This window comes from Macrotis lagotis, chromosome 1, assembly GCF_037893015.1.
Source record: "Macrotis lagotis isolate mMagLag1 chromosome 1, bilby.v1.9.chrom.fasta, whole genome shotgun sequence".
Lineage (NCBI taxonomy): Eukaryota > Metazoa > Chordata > Mammalia > Peramelemorphia > Peramelidae > Macrotis > Macrotis lagotis.
The window spans coordinates 816,340,826-816,359,541 of NC_133658.1; the positions used below are offsets into that span (position 1 = coordinate 816,340,826).

The window sequence follows — 18,716 nt, forward strand, 5'->3', positions numbered from 1 at the left end:
TTAAGTAGTCTTAAAAATATGATGAATTAATGTAAAAGATCATGAAAAAGGTATGCAGTAGTATAATTGTGGATATTAATGAGTTTCAAAATGAAATCAGAAAGTGTAACTGTTTTCTCTAAGAACTATGAAAAGTCTTCTGAATCCATTTAGTTGTTATCAAAATTTATAGTTTATTTCATTAAAAAAGAGACCATTTGGTATTTTTAAAAGCTGTAGCTATTTGACTTTGGAGAATTATCAAAGTCTCAAAACAGACTATTGAATCATCATTAACTTGTACTTTCTATCAGAAATTAGAGCTTTGAAAATGTCCACAGATGATGTGAGGTATGAGTTATATCTTAAATATGATGGAACTTCAGAATCAGTTAATTTCTTTATCTCCTACTTCAGTCTTTTTTTAAATATAAAGGGAATTCTTGCCCTTGGTAGGAGGTTGAATTAATTTTAAGTTCCCTTTCAGTCATAAAATTTTACAGTTCTGTAAATTTAGCTAGGGTAATAATTGGGGGAACAAAACAAGACCCTGTTTTTAATTTTTTTCTTTTATCATCTTTCTGTTTTTCAGTCTTGTGAAAATGCCATTGTGTGCTGGAAACCTGGCAAAATGGAAGATGAGATAGATAAAATTAAACCTAGTGAATCAAATGTTACTATTCTTGGGCGATTTGATTATAGTCAATGTGATATTTGGTACATGAGGTTTTCAATGGATTTCTGGCAGAAGGTAACACTTTGTTTTTCATACTTTTAAAGTGATTTATATTTAGAAAATTGTAGTGAAATTTTTATTTTATTGTGCCTCTGGTCTATTTTAGAATGTCCATGTGGGTATGTGGATTGATTTCCATTCTTTACTTACAGAGGATATTTGGTACTGACTCTGTGGGTTTACATAACATCTGCAGTGCTTATTACAAGTGAAATTGGCAGTTGGGTATTGTTTTGTTCCAAATAACCCCTGTTACTCAGCTATTATGTCTGAAGATTAAAGGGTTATTCTTCAGCAGTTTTCTGTCCTTTGCCTGAAAAATTCTTAAAGATGAAAGGAAATCGTAGAGGAGAGGAGACGGTGGGAAACATGTTAGCTATTTAAACAGAATAAAAGTTTGTTAAGAATTGTTGGCAGCAAATTACCCTGAAATATCTTTCACTAGTTTGAAAGAATCACTTTAGATAATTTTTGCTACCATTCTTTTAACATGAACTATAATACATGCAGTCCAAGTAATGCTTTTCAGATTATTCTGAATAGAATTACAGAAGGGTGCTGATTATTTTTTCAATAGAAAAGTATAAATTGTCTGCTTTTTATGATTTTTCAGGCATGCTTTATATCCAAAAGTTTCTATTTATAGAATATATTTATACTTATTTCTTTAGATGCTTGCATTGGGCAATCAAGTTGGCAAACTTTATGTTTGGGATTTAGAAGTAGAAGACCCTCATAAAGCCAAGTGAGTATTCATAAATTTCTCCTCAGGTCTCCTATTCCCATCTCTCTGGCAATTTAGGAAGCAGGAAATGGTATATTGTTTTAACAAACCTTTTATGTGTGATTCCTTAGATGGACATTATTAAATTAAAGCAATATTGATAGATTAATTGAAATGGATGATTTCCCTTAAGTTTTATGGAAAAATTAGTTTTCAACTGTGAAAGTAAATAATATTATCTTAAAATTAAGTGGTTTGTCTAACTCAGTAACTTTATTGTAAAACATTTGTTCATTTTGGAGTTTTTATATAGAGAAGATGATAATTGCTACTACCAGTATTTTGTGTGCTGTTTTAAGCTATACTCATGGTTTTTGTTTTTTCCCCCCACAGATGTACAACACTTACTCATCCAAAATGTGTTGCTGCCATTAGACAAACCAGTTTTAGCAGGGATAGCAGTATTCTTATAGCTGTTTGTGATGATGCTAGCATTTGGCGTTGGGATAGACTTCGATAAATTACTTTTTCTTAATTAAAAGTAGAAAATTTCTGTGTACAATATAATCTTCTACTGTGTCTTGCTAGTAAAAGCACCTAGAGCATCGCTAGCATTTAGAATTGTGTTGTCTTCTTCCAGTGTACAATCAGCCTGAGCTGAACGTAGTAATGTTTACATTGTTTACATTCTTTGTACTGTCTTCCTGCTCAGACTCTACAGCTTTTAATAAAAATTTATTTTTGTAAAGCTCTCTGTATTGAGTCCATTTTCATTTTTCATTGTGCTTGAAAGATATTCTACAGCATTTAACAGTTATACTCTGTTATTTTATGATAATTCTTATAAAGTTGCAGTTATCTAAAAATTAAAGTTAAATGACCCTTTTACATTTCAAAATGAATTTTGAGTGTAATTTTGATCTTAACACTTGAATAAATGCTGTGTACTTTATTGAAAGAAATTCTATCCATAATAGCATATGTTTATTAATTATGGCTTGTCAAAAGGATTTCTCTTAATATATAAATCATAGGACTAAAATTTTAGCTGTATTAGAAGAAAAAATTTAAATATTTACCTAGTATGTATCTCATCCTGGGTGGAAGAATGGGAACTGAAAAAAAGAAAAGTGTCACATAGCTGTGGAGTGTGCTATGATATGCATGACATCCCTTTAGGAATTGATAATCTTGTTGAGGTGAGCCTTGTTCAGTAAAGCAGTAATAAGCTATGATAAAATGCTTAAATATGACACATAGTTGAGAAGCAGAAAAGGACAGTTACAAGTCAGAGTTACTGAAGAATGCTTAACTGGTTTTAGTTTTTTTCCCCCCTTTTCTCCATTTTTATATAAACAATTGACATTTATTTCTAAAGGCTAGCAGCTCCTACAGAGTGCTTAGGAGCACAAGAATTGTAGTATTAATCTATTCAAGAATATGGAAGATGGAATGTCTGTAACAATCAAGTCCACTCAAGTTGTTCTGCTGATGACAACATATTTCTCTTTTTCTGTTAAGCTGTAGTGTTAAAAGTAGTCATAACTACTTGGTATTCATTTTTTGCTATTTGTCTAGGAAAATAATTTTTAGTACCTTTTAAAAGGTTTTCTGCATAATGTGAAGTTTTTCTTTTAGTATATTACAGTTTGCACAAGAAGAGAACTTAGAGGTCATCTGCTCCAGTTTCATAATTTTACAGATGAGTACAGGTCAGGTGACTTGTCTGAAGTTTTATACTCACTAATAAGAGGAAAGACCAAATTTTGAACTCCTGCCCTCTTACCTTCACAGCATTCTTTACAGTACATCTTGTAGAGTGTACATCTTGTAGACCAGGCTTTTTCCCCAAAGAGCACATCTCTGATTTCTATAATGAAAGTTAGGAGAAATTTATTTTATTATGTAAAAATTTACTTTGAAGGATGTAAAATTTTCAAAAGTATATCTCTAATCTTTTAAATTTTATGCCTTTTAAAATGATAAATGGCAGTGAAAATTATATTGTTAAATTTGTTAACAATAAAGTATTTTAGATAATTACGCATCATTTCAATTTGATTTTTAAAATGTTGTTTCTTGGTCCTCAGTCTTTGTGTTTTGGTGTTTCATAAGAAAAAATACAACACCCTCAACTATTATATCTAATTACTTTCCAAATCTTGTTATTTCTAACTTCACAATATTTCTTACAGACCAGTCCTCTCCAGTAACAGTCCTATAAAGTATTGGTCTCCTCATGAATTTTCCATTTTTCTTCCCTTCCTCTCCCCTCTCCCCATTCAGCAATCTCCAAGTGTGGCTCCTTTTTCCCCACTGGAATCAAATATAAGCTCCTCTGGCATTTAAAGAACTTTGACACCTGGCCCCATTCTTCTTTTCCAGATACCAATGGTATCTCTTTTGGAGTCATACTGACCTAAACATACTTTTTTCCTATTCAGTCATTTTTAAGCCATTACAAAGGTACCCTTCAATGTTCAGAGTGCTAGGAAACAAAGCAAAGATACAAGCAGGCCTCGAGGAGCTCATTCTAATAAGGGAGATAGTGTGCAAATGTATAGAAATAAATTTTATGGGGCGGCTAGGTGGCGCAGTGGATAAAGCACCGGCCCTGGAGGCAGGAGTACCTGGGTTCAAATCCGGTCTCAGACACTTAATAATTACCTAACTGCATGGCCTTGGGCAAGTCACTTAACCCCATTTGCCTTGCAAAAACCTTAAAAAAAATTTTATGCAGGATAAACGAGGTAATACTTAGAATTAAAACAAAAAACTTAGTGAAGGTGAACTTTTTTTCTGAGACTTTAGGGATGAAATAACAGCATTCCAGATATAGGGGACAATCCAAAAAAAAGGAAAGTAGTTAAAAAAATGGGAGTGTATTGAGCAAGGTCTAGCTAGGGTCACTAACATGTGACTGAAATGTAGATAATGTGTGTAGACAAAAAAGAAAGGAACCAGGTTATGAAGAACTTTTAAGTCAGATTTAACAGAACTATTGAAGTAAAATGGGAGTGGGGGATGGGGAGAGGAAACATGGTAACATGCCTCTTGGTGGGTTCAACCTGCGTAAAGATCCAGCAAAAAATCTGGGTAGGAAAATTTTGAGGAAGTAGTGTCACAAAAGCGTAAAGAGAAGCCAGTCTCATCTTGTAGAAGAGGGTGATGGACTCAGAAGTTACAAAGAAGTCAAGAAGGATGTGAATTGAGAAACAACAGTTGAGAGATGATTGATAATTTGGGAAATAACAGTATAATCTAAACAAGGTTTAAAGCCAGATTTTAGAATTGAGAGAGGAAGGGAAGTGAAAATATCAAAATAGTATTTTCAAACTGTAAAAAAGGTGATATACTGGGAGGAAAAATACCTAGTATGAATATGTGTGTACAGGTGTACAGATAACAAGGAAACAGCCAGAAGATAGTGAAGGTGAGAGTGAAGACAATAGGTAATCTACTCCAGAAAACCTGATCACTTGTATATGGCTTGGAATTTGCCTTGGCAAGGAGAACTATCTATGTCAGTGAAAGAAAGTGGAGGAATCTGATGTGAGATGAGATAAAGAACAGTTATAAGGGGAGGGGCATGGTGGCTTACAAGATTCAGTGCCTAGTACCAAGCTAAAATATAATTGGGAAATATTTTTAAAAAATAAAGATGGTAAAACATAGTTAATAGCTGGTTTCCTAAGTCAACATGTAGTCCATGAGTATCCTTATACACATTTTGTTGTCTCAGTTTCCGTTTGAGATTGACATCTCTGAAAGCATTTTAAAATATACATATGTACACATGTATATACATATATGTGTATATATAATATATACATATAAACAATTTGTTAGAGCAAAATGCTTAACACTTCCAACAAGGTTTTTCCCATGTATATATCAAAATTATGCAAGATTCTATGAAAGAATGAACAAATTGGAAGAATGAATGAAAAAGTCATTTATCAAGCATTTACTCCATGTCAAACACTGTAGGAAGAATGGGTATGTCAAAACTCAGAAAAAGGAGGACAGCAACAGCATGTTCATTTTCACTGTTTAGAAATATAAAAATATGGGGCAGCTAGGTGGTACAGTGGATAGAGCACTGGCCATGGAGTCAGGAGGACCTGAGTTCATAATTGTCTTCAGACACTTAATAATTGCCTAGCTCTGTGTCCTTGGGCAGATCACTTAACCCCATTGCCTTAAAAAAAACAAAGTGAAAACGTGAAAAACAAAGCTCTACGACTTAGTTTTTGTTCTGGCATTTTCCAATGACTGAGTCATTTCTCCCTTCTACTGTTGGGGAACTCAGCATCATTAGGCATTCCTAGCCTTTCATAATCTAGTCACTTTCCCCTTTCTAGTCTTCTTATAACTTATTCCTGGCCACAAACTCTTTGATCCAAGGACATTGGTCTCCTTGCTGTCCCATGAATAAGATTCCATCTCTTGCAGCTCTGTATTTTCTCTGACTACATGCCTGTAACATGTTCTTTCCTCCACTCAGACTACTAGTTTTCTTTAAATCTCAGCTAAAATTCCATCTACAGGATTTCTTCCTCAATCCCTCTTAATTGTAGCACCTTCTCTTCCCCCTCCCCTCGTTAATTGTTCCTTATTTATCCTAAATACAACTTGCTTTAGATATATGTTTGTACTTTGTTTTCCCCATTAGATTATGAGCTTGAGGTTGGGGAATGTCTTTTTGTCTCTTTTTGTATCTCTGGGGCTTACGCACTTTTCTGGAACATAGGCGCTTTATAAATGTTTGTTGATTGATTGATTGCCTAGTTTCCATATGAATTCCAGTAAGATTGTTTGCCACATGGTACTTCACCAACTTGAGTGAAATTTTGTCTTAAACCCAGGGCTTCACCTGAGGATCAAACCCCATGCACAGGAATGGACAATATAATGAAGACTTTAATATGTTACAAGGCACTTTGTCCAATGAAAACATAATTTGCAGCATCACAACAGCTATCATGCAAAGGAAAAATGACATTTCTACATTTGACTAATAGTTCTTCAATTTCTAAAAACAAAAAAAACCATAAAATTCTTCATGAACATTTTCTTCCACTGTCCACTAAGGATGGATACAATTTTCACACATTTCTTTTTTTTTAGATTTTTCAAGGGAATGGGGTTAAGTAGCTTGCCCAAGGCCACATGACTAGGTAATTATTAAGTGTCTGAGGTTGGATTTGAACTCAGATACTCCTGACTCCAAGGCCAGTGCTGTATCCACTACACCACCTAGCCACCCCTACAATTTTCCAAAGATAAGAACTTGGTTATGAGCAAGACTTCTAGCACTATTTAGCCAGGATTGTTTTACCATTTTGTTCATATAATTGTAAGGTGCTCACCTTTGCCCTCTATGTGTGACAAGCATCTCCAGTTTCTGCTTCACATGCCAAACTGTGCTTCCCTCCTATTGTTGCTCTTCTAACCACTTTACCAGAGCTTCCTTCCTCTGACCACCAAATATTTTCTCATATCACTTCTTTGCCTCCCTACTCCCACCTATCACTTCTCTGCCCCCTCCAAAATGAACACTAATAATGATATGTGAAAGTAGAAAATTATTCTTTTTAGTATGCATAGCAGTAGACAAATTATTACAATCATAAAACTTCAAAGAAAAAAACTTAGTTTTAAAATGTAATATATTTTATTGAATTTTTATTTATTTTGTTAATTATTTCCCAATTACATTTTAATCTTCTGGAGCAATCAGGAATGCCATGGAACCAATGGACCATGTACTTGACACCTCTGTTCTAACATCTTTTTAGGGAGGAAATAGTTGAGACTTGGAAATAATTCAGTTCTTTCCCTTTTCAAAAGGGAGGAGGCAGCAGAAAGGATTAAGTACTGGACAGCAAACTTTGAACCATGGGAAACAGGCATTTTGGAATCCACTTTTAGGACTCACTAAGTTTTTAAGTTTCCAGTGCCATGTATAAGTATTTGGAAATGTGGTTCTAGAGCTTAGGGAGGATGTTAGTGAAGTTCAGAATTTAGTTAACATCTTGAAATGGTAAATGGAAGACTATGAAATCAATATTGACTGGGGTAAAGAGTGCCAAGGGAGGGCTCCTCTGCAGAGAGACCCCACTTCTAAGGATTGATAGAAAGATGAGAAAACACTGAAAGAGACAAAGAAGGCAACCATGTTGGGAGAAGTGTTAATTTTCTTTTTTTTTTTTTTTGGCAAGGAAATGGGGTTAAGTCACTTGCCTAAGGTCACACAGCTAATAAATATTAAGTGTCTTAAGAGTGGATTTGATATAAGTCCTGACTCTAGGGCTGGTGCTCTATCCATTGTGCCACCTAGCTGCCCCTTGTTAAACTTTTAAAATAGGAACCAAGGGAGAATAGATTACCAATGAGTATGTGTTCAACAATGTCAAGAAAATCAGAGAGGGGCACCAACCCTGGAATCAGGAGGACCCGAGTTCAAATGCAACCTCAGATCGCCTAGTTGTGTGACCTTAAGCCCAATGCCTTGAATAAATAAAATTTTAAAAAATCAAAGAGAATAGGGGTAGTGGAAGAAAAAATCTTAAATTTAGGCATTCTATTAAAGGTTTCCTCTAATCTACTAGTCTAATTGTAAAAAATATAAGGTTATTCTGGCATGATTTTTTTTTAATCATTCTGTTTTTCAGTGAGCAACATTTCCTTTTATAGATTCTAACAAACTTCCCCTTTAATAAAAGGATCTAGAATTTTTCTAGGAATTAAAAACCAAACTCACTGACCAACCTCTGTCCTCTTCCCTTTTTTTCCCATCCAAGGCAGCACATTCCTCCTGACTTTCCCTATAAATGGCTCAGGAACCTCTCTACCTAGAGAGCTCACTGGGGCTTTGGACTTCATACATTTTAAGTAGGCTCTGCCTTTTCGTTCCTTTCTCCCACTTGGCTGATGCTTCCCAGAACCATTTCAAGTGGGATGGGCTTCATTCCCCCAAGGATGCACTTTGGACTCTCTTCCAGGGTGTTACAATAGGTGTTACAATGTAGCTCGCCGGCAAAGTTGTCAAGACCCTCCTTCTGGAAACTTCCTGGGAGAAAGAGCCCCAGCCGCCGCCGCCGCCGCCAAAGTACTTTTAGCCCCTCCAATCCCTTGCTGGCTTTCTTTACTGTTTTCTAACTTAATTAAAAGGTAAACTTCTTCATTGTAGGATATGTCTTTCTTTTTGCCTGAATTCGTTTATTTTAGTGCTCAGCACTATGCCTAACACATTAAAAATATTCAATAAATTTTTGTTAACTTTTTAAAAAATTCAAAGATTTGCCTTTCTCCAGTTTTCTGGAACTTCTCTATAATTTTTCAAAGATCACTCACTCAACTGACTAATTCATTAACTATACCTGCCATTTATTTCAAAACTCAGTATCTTGGTTTATCCTGCAATCAACTCACCAAGGGTATTAGGGAATTGTTTTGGGTTTCAATTTTCTGTTGATCATTTTTATTTTATAAAAGATAAATATATAAATATAAAAGTTATAGAAAATGAGTTGAATAGTTCTAGTTTCTCTTTATCATGACTTATTTCATATAGTTGTCAGACCCTTTGATCTCTTTAACTTAAAAAGAAAAAAAGGTTTTATGTTGTTAATTGACAGGTCTGTTTCCCATGTTGAAACACTTTATATTTTTAATTTTTATTTATTGTACTTTTAATTTATGGAACGAAAGAAGCATTTTTATAGCACAATACAATTTAAAAAGGCATATGAAACTGCAAGCTTCAGGTCCTCCTTGAGTTGGGTTAGGTTAGAGACATGAGCCCTTGTATCATAAACCCTCTCCTCTTCATTTTTACATCCTGGAAAAGTCTGAGAATTCAGGATGTAAAACATATGCATAAAATATGTAACACTGCAAACTGTACAACTTGCTGTTCCTTTTATATATAATAAAATCATGAAAATTTTCCCTACTTAATAAAATGAAATCGTTGGATTAGATTAGGGGCTTGGAATTCATGAATTTTTTGAAAAAAAATATTTTTTTAATTCAATAGAATTGATTTCTTTTGTAATTCTATGTCCGTGTCGTTTCCATAAGCTCCATGAGCTGCTAAAAAAAGGTGTGAGAACTGAAGAGTTCCAAAGCCCGGGGACCATCATCCTATAAAATACGAATCCCAGCATGCACCGCTTCCGCCGCCGCGCCCACAGGGGAGTCCGGTGCAAACTGCATGCTGGGATTTGTAGTCTCGCGCTCTGCGTGCGCGCGTGTGCGTCTCTATATCTGGGTGTATTCTCGCGTCTCCTTCCCTTAGGCACCCAGGCGGAGCTCCTGGCGCGTACTCGTCTCCGGAAGCGCTTGGCCTCAGCTGGGCGAGGGGCGGGAGCTCGGAGCATAGGTCAGAGGTCGTAGGCCAGACGCCTCCTCCGCCGGGCGGCTCAATCACTATGTAGCTCGCCGGCCGGGAGGGTGTCAAGACGCTCCTTCTGGAAACTTCCAGGGAGAAAGAGCGCCGGGGGCCCTGGTGCCCCGCCGCCGCCGCCGCCTTCGCCAGGCTCCTCGTTCCCGCTTCGCGGAGAAGCCGCTTGTGCCGCCATGTTCGGCTGCCTGGTGGCCGGGAGGCTGGTAAGGGACCCGGGCCCGGCAGCTGGGGGGGGCAGCACCCGGCCCGGGGGCAAGAAGAGGGATGGGCCTAGTGGGGGATGGGCCGTGGTTATATGTGTGTGCGCGCGCGTGCGGGCGTGCATGCGTGTCTAATGTGTGACTGGTATGTGCCCATGCCACGGCAGCGCGCAGGCGCGGGTAATTGACACTCTCTGTGGACAGTGAAGGTGCTTTATGGTGTCCAGTGCGTGCGTGTGTGTGTCTGTCTGTCTGTCTGTCTGTGTGTCTCAGCATTGGCCCCTCGCATCAGCGCAGGGTAAAGCACCACCTGGCACCCAGTCCGCCTGCCCTGCTGCTTCCAACTTTGCCAGCAGAACCCCGGGATTCTTTCTCCTTCCTTACACCTGCATGGCAACGTGCTTAAATAAATCCTTGTTGAAGGGTGAAGTTGCTTGATGGGTTAGTCACCTCACCTCTGAGCTTCAAGTCCTCCTTTGTGAGTTGGGGTAGGTTAGAGGCATGAGCTGTTGTATCGGAACACTACTCTTCATCTTGGACTTCCTGGAAAAGCCTATAAACTCAGGATGTTAAAATATACATACACAAAATATAAAAATAAGATTGCAAAGGAAGTGGTGGACAGAGCACTGGTCCTGGAGTCAGGAAGACCTGAGTTCAAATTCAACACTTAATCATTAAACTAGCTGTGGGACCTTGTACAAGTCACTTAATCCCTTTGCCTTGCAAAAAAACCAAAAAAATTGTAAGTTCACAAACTAGATTAACACTTAGAAGGACCATCAGTTGACAAAAAAAAATTGTACTCTGAAATAAAAATTTTCAACCCACTATCTCTTTAGGATTTTGCAAGGCAGTGGGGTTAAGTGGCTTGTCCAAGGCCACACAGCTAGGTAATTATTAAGTATCTGAGGTCTTATTTGAACTCAGGTCCTCCAGACTCCAGGGCTGGTGCTCTATCCACTGCACCACCTAGCTGCCCCAGCCCCCTATCTTTAATGGATAAAAAGAGAATAATCTGGATCAATCTAGTATTTTTAATATCCAGCCCTTCAAGTTTAAAAAGTTTGTTAGAGAATTTTATTGCTTAAAGTTGTCAGTGAGGCAGTGGTGGGCCTGGAGTCAGGAAGATCAGAATTCAAACCCATCCTCAGACACTTGCTCTTGTATGATCCTGGGTAAGTCTGTGTCTGTTTCTCTACTTGTAAAATGGGGAAAGTGATACCTACCTTGCATGATTGTTCTGAAAGATTAAATGAGATGATATTTGTAAAAGGCACCTGGCACTTATTTCTTTTAAATTCTTATTCCCAACCCCTTTAGAAATTGGGGGGCAGCTAGGTGGCGCAGTGAATTGAGCACAGGCCTTGAAGTCAGGAGGACCTGAGTTCAAATGTGGCATCATAATTACCAAGTTGTGTGATCATCGGCAAGTTATCACTTAACCCCATTGCCTTACAAAAAAAACAAAAGAAAGAAATTATAATATTTTTAATAGAAGGGTAGCATAAGCTTGATTTTTTTTAAAAAAGGGCTAAATAAGAGCTATTTGAGTATTGAACACATAATTATGATAACTGATTTTTTTTGAGGGGCTTTTACAAGTTTGCAAAGTACTTGACATACTTTTTACCCCATTTGAGCCTAGCCATACAGGTATTATTTGTATTTTAGAGATAAGGAAATTTAAGTTCCTAAAAGTTAAGTGACTTACCCAGAGTCTTTTAGCCTCTTTGTTTGCACTCTGTGGACTACCCCAGAGAAACAAAGAATTAATAACTTAAGGTCCTACTCTGCAAATCAATGTGCTAGATAGATACTTGGTATTCATAGACTTTTTCCTCAATTAACTGGGAGTTACATAGTGTATTTGAATAAGTAAATACAAAGTGTTTTGAGGAGGAAGAGAACTTTAACTGTCAAAGAAGGGATAATCTCTTCATTAATTTCTTTAATATATAATCCTATACTAAAATCCTGCTCAGATTTTCATTATGGCATTCAGGTGACTGGACTCTTGAAGGGTTTGTAAAAGACTACATACTCTGACAGATTTTTATCAGAATAGAAAAACTTCAGTCTGAAACATCTTTTCCTGTTTTTTCTTGTCTTCCAAAATTTATTCTCCAGTCTCACTTGGATGTCATGGTATCTCTTCCTGATGTCATGTTCTCCTAGAATGAAGAACAACACTTCTCTCTAGTCTCAGCATCTGTTCCAGACATGTTCCTTGTATTGCCAGGTGCATCCTTGCTCAGGCCTTACTTTCCTCTTTTTTACATTTTGATACTTTGAATCCATTAACCGTTTATTAAGCACTTCCCAGGTTCCTGGCAGTGGTAGGCACCGGAACTGTAAAGACAGATAGAATAACACCTGCACTTGTGTAACTTAAAACCAACCAGTTCAATTTTCTACCATCAGTTACCTTGAGTCTCTTTTTTCTTTATCCTATCTAAGTTTATCTCCATCCAAACTCTAACCTTAGATTATTCCCATGATCTGCTTCCTCTACTGCTGCTGAATGTAGGAAGAAGCCACAGTTTCTGATTGCATTCTCAGTCTCACTGAGCCCTGATAACTGTGGCCAATCTTTTTTCTTTACAATATCACTATTTACAGCACTCAGCACAGCTCTGATCTCTTCAAATAACTTTGACAGCTCCTCAATTCTTTTAAGGTCCTTGCTTCACACTTAAAAAAATCAGGTTTTCTTTTTTTTCACTAGTCTCAGTTCTATGCCCCAAATCCCCTTTTCATTCTCTCCCTTGCTCAAGGTCTAAGTCTACCAGTATTCTTTGTTTTTGTTTTTTATTTTTGCAAGGCAATGGAGTTAAGTGACTTGCCCAAGCCGGCTCAGCTAAGTAAGTGTTAAGTGTCTGGGACTGGATTTGAACTCAGAACCTCCTGACTCCAGGGCCAATACTCTATCCCTTGCACCACCTTGCTGCCCCACTCCCAGTATTCTTGAACCATTTCTTACTTGCTCTAGGATATTAATTACCTTTGGTCATCCCAATCTCTCCCAGTCTCTGAGTACCTAGACTTTGGAAATCTTCATTTAAGTTCCTTGTGATTTCAAGCTATATCTGTCCTCCCTTTCATTGCCAAAGTCATATAAAAAGTTAGCCACCATTCTGCATCCACTTTTTAACTCACTTCTTTCTCAGTCCCTTGCACCTTGCTTTCTTTACTGAAACTGCTCAAGGACAAAAATGATTTTTCTTGCAAAATCTAGTATCCTTTCAGTGTCCATTCTTTCTCACCTCTTCAGCATTTGATGACACTTTGCTCCTGGATAATTTGTTCTCCCTGGTTTTTTACAGTACTTTTCAATCTGGGTTCTCTTCTTATGTGTCTATCTAATACTTCTTATTCTTTTCTGGAGGATCGTCATCCATTTCCTACTCTCTGTATGTTGTTACACCTAGGTCTTTCTTGGGCTTCCCTTATTCTTTTTTTTTGAACCCAGGTACTCCTGACTCCAGAGCCCATGCCATGCTTTATCCACTGCGACACCTAGCCACCCCACCTTCCCTTATTCTTAATCTCATTAGCTCCCATCCCTTTGAGAAAGACTAACAAATGTACATGCTCATTCTTCATCTCTTTCCTGAATTCTAGTCTTGCACCACTAATTTCTTGACAGACATAACTCATAGACATTTCAGACATAACATATCCAGAACTTTCCCCCTGAACCTACCCCTCCTTCTCACTCCTTAGTTTCTTAGTCATCTTTATTTGTCACTCAAGAATCCTGAACATTTTGTTTTCTCACCCCAATCATAATCTGGCAGTTGCCAAATCTTGCTATTTCCTTTTGTCTTTTAAATCCAAATCACTTAAGCTTTCACTGATTGGCAAATAACAAATCAGAATGAGTGTAAATAATAATTGGTTTCTTTTTTTAATTTACTTTTTTCCTCCAACTACATGCAAGGATAGTTTTCAACATTCATAGTTTTGGTAAGATTTTGAGTTCCACATTTTACTTCCTCACTTTCTTTCCTCCTCCCTCCCTCTCCTTGGCAGCAGGTAATCTGATATAGTTTATACATGTATAACTATGTTGAATATATTTCCATATTAGTCATGTTGCAGAGGAAGAATCAGAACAAAAAGGAAAAAGTCATGAGAGGGGGAAGAAACCCCACAAAGCAAATTTTAAAAATTGAAAATAGAATGCTTTTGGTCTGCATTAAGACTCACAGTTCTAGGGGGCAACTAGGTAGTATAGTAGACTGAGCAAGGACCCTGGAATCAGGAGGACTTGAGGTCAAATTTGCTGAGCTATGTGACCTTGAACAAATTACTCTTAACCCCATTGCCTTAAATAAATAAAAAAAAATTTTAAAAAGACTCAGTTCTTTCTGGATGTGGATATTTTCCATCACAAGTCCTTTAAATTGTCCTTGATCGTTGTACTGCTGAGAAGAACTTAGTCTATCATAGTTGTTCATCACACTGTATTGCTGTAAATGTACAATATTCTGGCCTTGTTCACTTCACTCAGTATCAGTTCTTTTTTTTTTTTTAGCTTTTTTTTCCCCCAAGGCAATGGGGTTAAGTGGCTTGCCCAAGGCCACACAGCTAGGTAATTATTAAGTGTCTGAGGCCAGATTTGAACTCCAGGGCTGATGTTCTATCCACTGTGCTGCTTAGCCGCCCTTAGTATCAGTTCTTGCAAGTTCTCTCTGAGCTTCTCTGATGTCTGCCAGTTCCCAATTTCTTATGGAACAATAGTATTCCATAACATTCATTTACTCTAATTTGTTTAGCCATTCCCCAATTGATGGGCATCTCCCCAATTTCCAATTTTTTGCCACTACAAAAATACTGTAAATATTTTTGTATATGAGGGTCTTTGTCCCTTTTTTTAATGCTCTTTGGGATATTGACCTAGTAATGGTATTACTGGATCAAATCCCTAACAATTGATTAGGCAATCCTCTCAGATTGATTCTTTTGAGAAGTCAAACTAGGTCATTCTTTTTGCCTCAGTTCTTACCTAGCCTTTCATCACTGAATGAGTGTTGCCTCAGACAAACAGACCCAGGAAAGATATTGACCTTTGTCTAGCCATTGAACTCTGACTGGAGGAGAGAGTTTGATAACTTTTCACAACCATCCCTCACTTAAATCCAATTTACTTGCAAGACAAGATATCACTCTCCTGGTTCAATTTTGAGAATGAAGGACAAAGCAACAACATTTCTCTCTCTAAAGCATTTCACTTCTATCTCCTTCTCTCTAGTCAAACAGTCATTTCTGGCCAACTCAAGCCTTTATCTCCTCTTGTCTGTATTAATTCAAAAGTTTCCTAATTGATGCCAAGTTAATTATTATAGAATTACCATTTCATTCTCTGCTTAGGAAGCTTTTTGGCTCCCCTTCACCTTTTGGGTAAACCATCGATTGTTTTGCTTGCCATTTAAAGGTAAGTCTTAGTCCTACCTGTTGTTCTAAGCTGATGACACATTACTCTAATTCCTGTTGTGCTTTATGTTACACACTCTACTTGCTTTTCCTTTTATATATTTTTTATATATTATATATTATATTATATATTATATATTATTTATATATTCCATTCCATCTGTTTTCTCTTTGCCTTTGTCTTGGCTGGAATGCCCTTCCTTCTCTCTCAGCCTTGAAATATTTAACTTCTCTCAAGGCAGTGCTACCTTTTGGGAGCTTTCCTGATTCTTTAAATCTCATTTCTTCACAGTCTCTAAAATTGATTTGAATTTACTCATCTGTGTACCTACTATTTCTTCCTAATTAAATATAAACTTTTTCAATTTGAGGTTGTGTCTGGGGAGGGGTTGCTTTTGTTTGTGTGTTGGTGGGGGAGAGAGGTCTTTGTAACCCTGGCACCCAGCATAGTACCTGGTATATACAAATGGTTAATAAATACTGAATGTATTGCAGACCTGCAGAATGATTTGATAATAATACTTGTTGGTGTTTATTGCTGTAAGACCAGACTAAGTTCAGTGAGGTTTATAACCAAAAGGTTGAACATGTTGTACAGTTGAACTGTAACAACTTCTGAAAACAACCTATTAAGAGTCAGAACTTTAGAATAAGCACCAGTGAAGGGAGTCCCTCATTCTAATGAAGTCATGGAATGGCAAAGTGATGATAATACCTTGCTAAATATACATACCTTGCTAAATAACATTTGACAATGCTCTCATTTGATACTTAGCACAAACCTTTGCTTTTTATAGATGGAGAAAATGAAGCTCAAAAAATGATTTGTCCAAAGTCACATGGCTAGTAAATGGCAAAACTGGAATCAGAGTTCTTCTGATTCTAAAACTTGTTCTCGTTAGTTTATCAGTGCTTTTTCCTTCCCTCCTCACCTCCTCATCTAAGTCATTGATGGCCATACTATCAAATAACATTCATTTAACAGTGTTAGCTATTCAGAAAAAACTTGTTTAAAATAAATGCACTCTCTAGTAATTGATAATTGACAATTTGATTTTGGTTTTGAGTGGATGCTTGGAGATTGTGCTACATTGTTCTGTTGTCTTTGATACATATTGAAAATGTGCCTGTGGATTTCATAAAATTTATAAAACATTGTTTCTTTATAGTATCAAAATATTTCATGCTTGGTACATTGTTTTTGTCCATATCCTTCAGTCTTTGTGAGCCCAGATTCTTTAAAACAGCATTTTTTTTGGAGGGAATGATGTTTATTATATTATTTGTGTAGCTGTTAGTACTAGCTCATTTATAATATGCTTAAAAGTTTCATAAATTGTTTTCTGTACATGATCCATTTTACATTTGTGATGATTTGCCCTTAAAAACATAACTCCTTTAATTCTATCACTACAAAAATACCCTTCATTCAGTGGGATAGATCAGTTTTTACCTCAGATTGAATTGTTTTCTCATCCTCTGAAAATTCTTTCTTAACTGAAATATGTGTGTTTTCAGGGGCAAGGATCTCAGCTTCATAATGTACAGTTCTATGAATATATAATGTCAAGAACCATGAAAAGAGTAGGTTCTTTACAAGTATCCCTTTCAGTACCTGGTTATTTCAAGACCTAAAAAGATTTGTTTTTAAAACCTTCTAATGGTCATGTAACTATCAAAATGGAATATTCATCAAGATATACAACACAAACTAGTACACACAGAAAGGCTGGTACTCAGTTACGATGTATATTGTGGCTAAACAGGACTAAAAAAGAACTTTAGAAGTGAGCCCTGTCTACGAAACATATTGTACTATTCCCCCCAAGTTGATTTTAGAAGGCGTTAATATCGCCAATAATTGTTTTTCATATAACTCTGCATGACCTTATCTGGATATTAAATTTTATTTGACACATTCAATGATATTTCAGTAAAACATAACCATATTTATGGAAAGAAAAAAGAAAGTATTTTGAAGAAAGAAAATTATCCATTTAGAGTTAATGTTTTTCTTTCTAAATTCACTGGTAGTGGCTCAGATTTCCTCATCTGATTAATGATTATCATTTACATAGAATTTAGATTACAGTAATATTGTAAACTCTTCCTAAAAATCTACCAACTACACTCTTTTTTTTCTGTTTGTTTTTTTTTTTTGGCAAGGCAGTGGGATTAAGTGACTTGCCCAAGGTCACGCAGCTAGGTAATCATTAAGTTTCTGAGGCCAGATTTAAACTCAGGTACTTCTGACTCCAGGATTGGTGCTCTCTCCACTGTGCTACCTAGCGGCCCTCAACTACAGTCTTTAATAACCAATACTATGATGAAAACCATTTACATTCATATAATTGCAGAAAAATACTTTGTGAATTTCAAATTGAGATCCCATTTTTTCTTCTTTTCCCATATGTACAATCTACTTCTTCCTCCTCATATCTGGCTGTTAGGTTCATTTCTTTGTTTAAAGATGACAAAAGATGGGGTTTTTAAAAGCCATACTTGGCAAGTGACAGGTAGAATTTTTTGCATCTCATTTAACAAAATTCAGGTGATGAACAATGTGTTCCTTCCAAAAAAACCCCACATGTGCACCGAACAAATCATACCCCCTCCCCAGAATATAAATACTGAAGTTGGTTTGACATTCCAAAGATGATGGTACTTTTGTAGGTAAAGTTGTGATGAGGGGATTTTGGAGTGGAAAAGAAATATTAAATTATGTCCATTATGGTTTTAACATTATTCTGATACTTAAATCCATGATTTCATTGCTGTGGTAATCCCTCAGTGGATAACAGAATATTATCTCCTATGGCTTCATAGCTGTGTGATTCTTTTCCATGGTATCTCATAAATTCTGCATAGAGCATCTAGTACATTTACTGGTGGGGAGAGGTAAGGGGGGGGGGAAATAGTCTTTTCTTACTGTCTGGAGGGTATTAACATAGAATTTTGACTGTCCGTCTGTTGTGTCTCAGTCTTGTTTTATGATTGACCCATCTTCATTTCTTATCACAAGTGTCTTTGATGTTGTTGATAACTTCTCACACAAGTTATTCTTGGCAATTTTCTACCTACCAGAAGATGTATTACTTCTGATTTTGATTTGTCTGAGATTGTGGCAGTCTATGATAGAATCATTGGAAGAAAGTGGGTGTTAAAGAGAGAACCTTTTGTGGGAGTGAACAGTTTTAGTGTTAAATATGTTTCATCGTGTTAAAA

The 18,716-nt window shown here is 36.6% G+C and overlaps 2 protein-coding genes across 3 annotated transcripts in view; both read left to right on the top strand.

Moving 5' to 3' along the window:
• Nucleotides 1–2,193, top strand: part of LOC141507245 (polycomb protein EED-like) — a 52,006-nt gene extending 49,813 nt beyond the window's left edge. The window contains 3 exon segments of the mRNA XM_074214719.1: nucleotides 572–730; nucleotides 1,387–1,460; nucleotides 1,833–2,193. Of these exon segments, the coding sequence (XP_074070820.1) occupies nucleotides 572–730; nucleotides 1,387–1,460; nucleotides 1,833–1,959 (360 nt within the window). The 3' untranslated portion in view covers nucleotides 1,960–2,193.
• A 7,650-nt stretch (nucleotides 2,194–9,843) lies between these two features.
• HIKESHI (heat shock protein nuclear import factor hikeshi) overlaps nucleotides 9,844–18,716 on the top strand; it is a 36,751-nt gene continuing 27,878 nt past the window's right edge. The window contains exon 1 of one of the 2 annotated variants that reach the window (XM_074217061.1): nucleotides 9,844–10,055. Coding sequence is in view for 1 of the 2 variants with exons in the window: in XM_074217060.1 (XP_074073161.1) it covers nucleotides 10,026–10,055 (30 nt within the window). In the remaining variant the exon portion in view is untranslated. The remainder of the gene's footprint in view (nucleotides 10,056–18,716) is intronic. The other variant, XM_074217060.1, reaches the window with a different exon arrangement.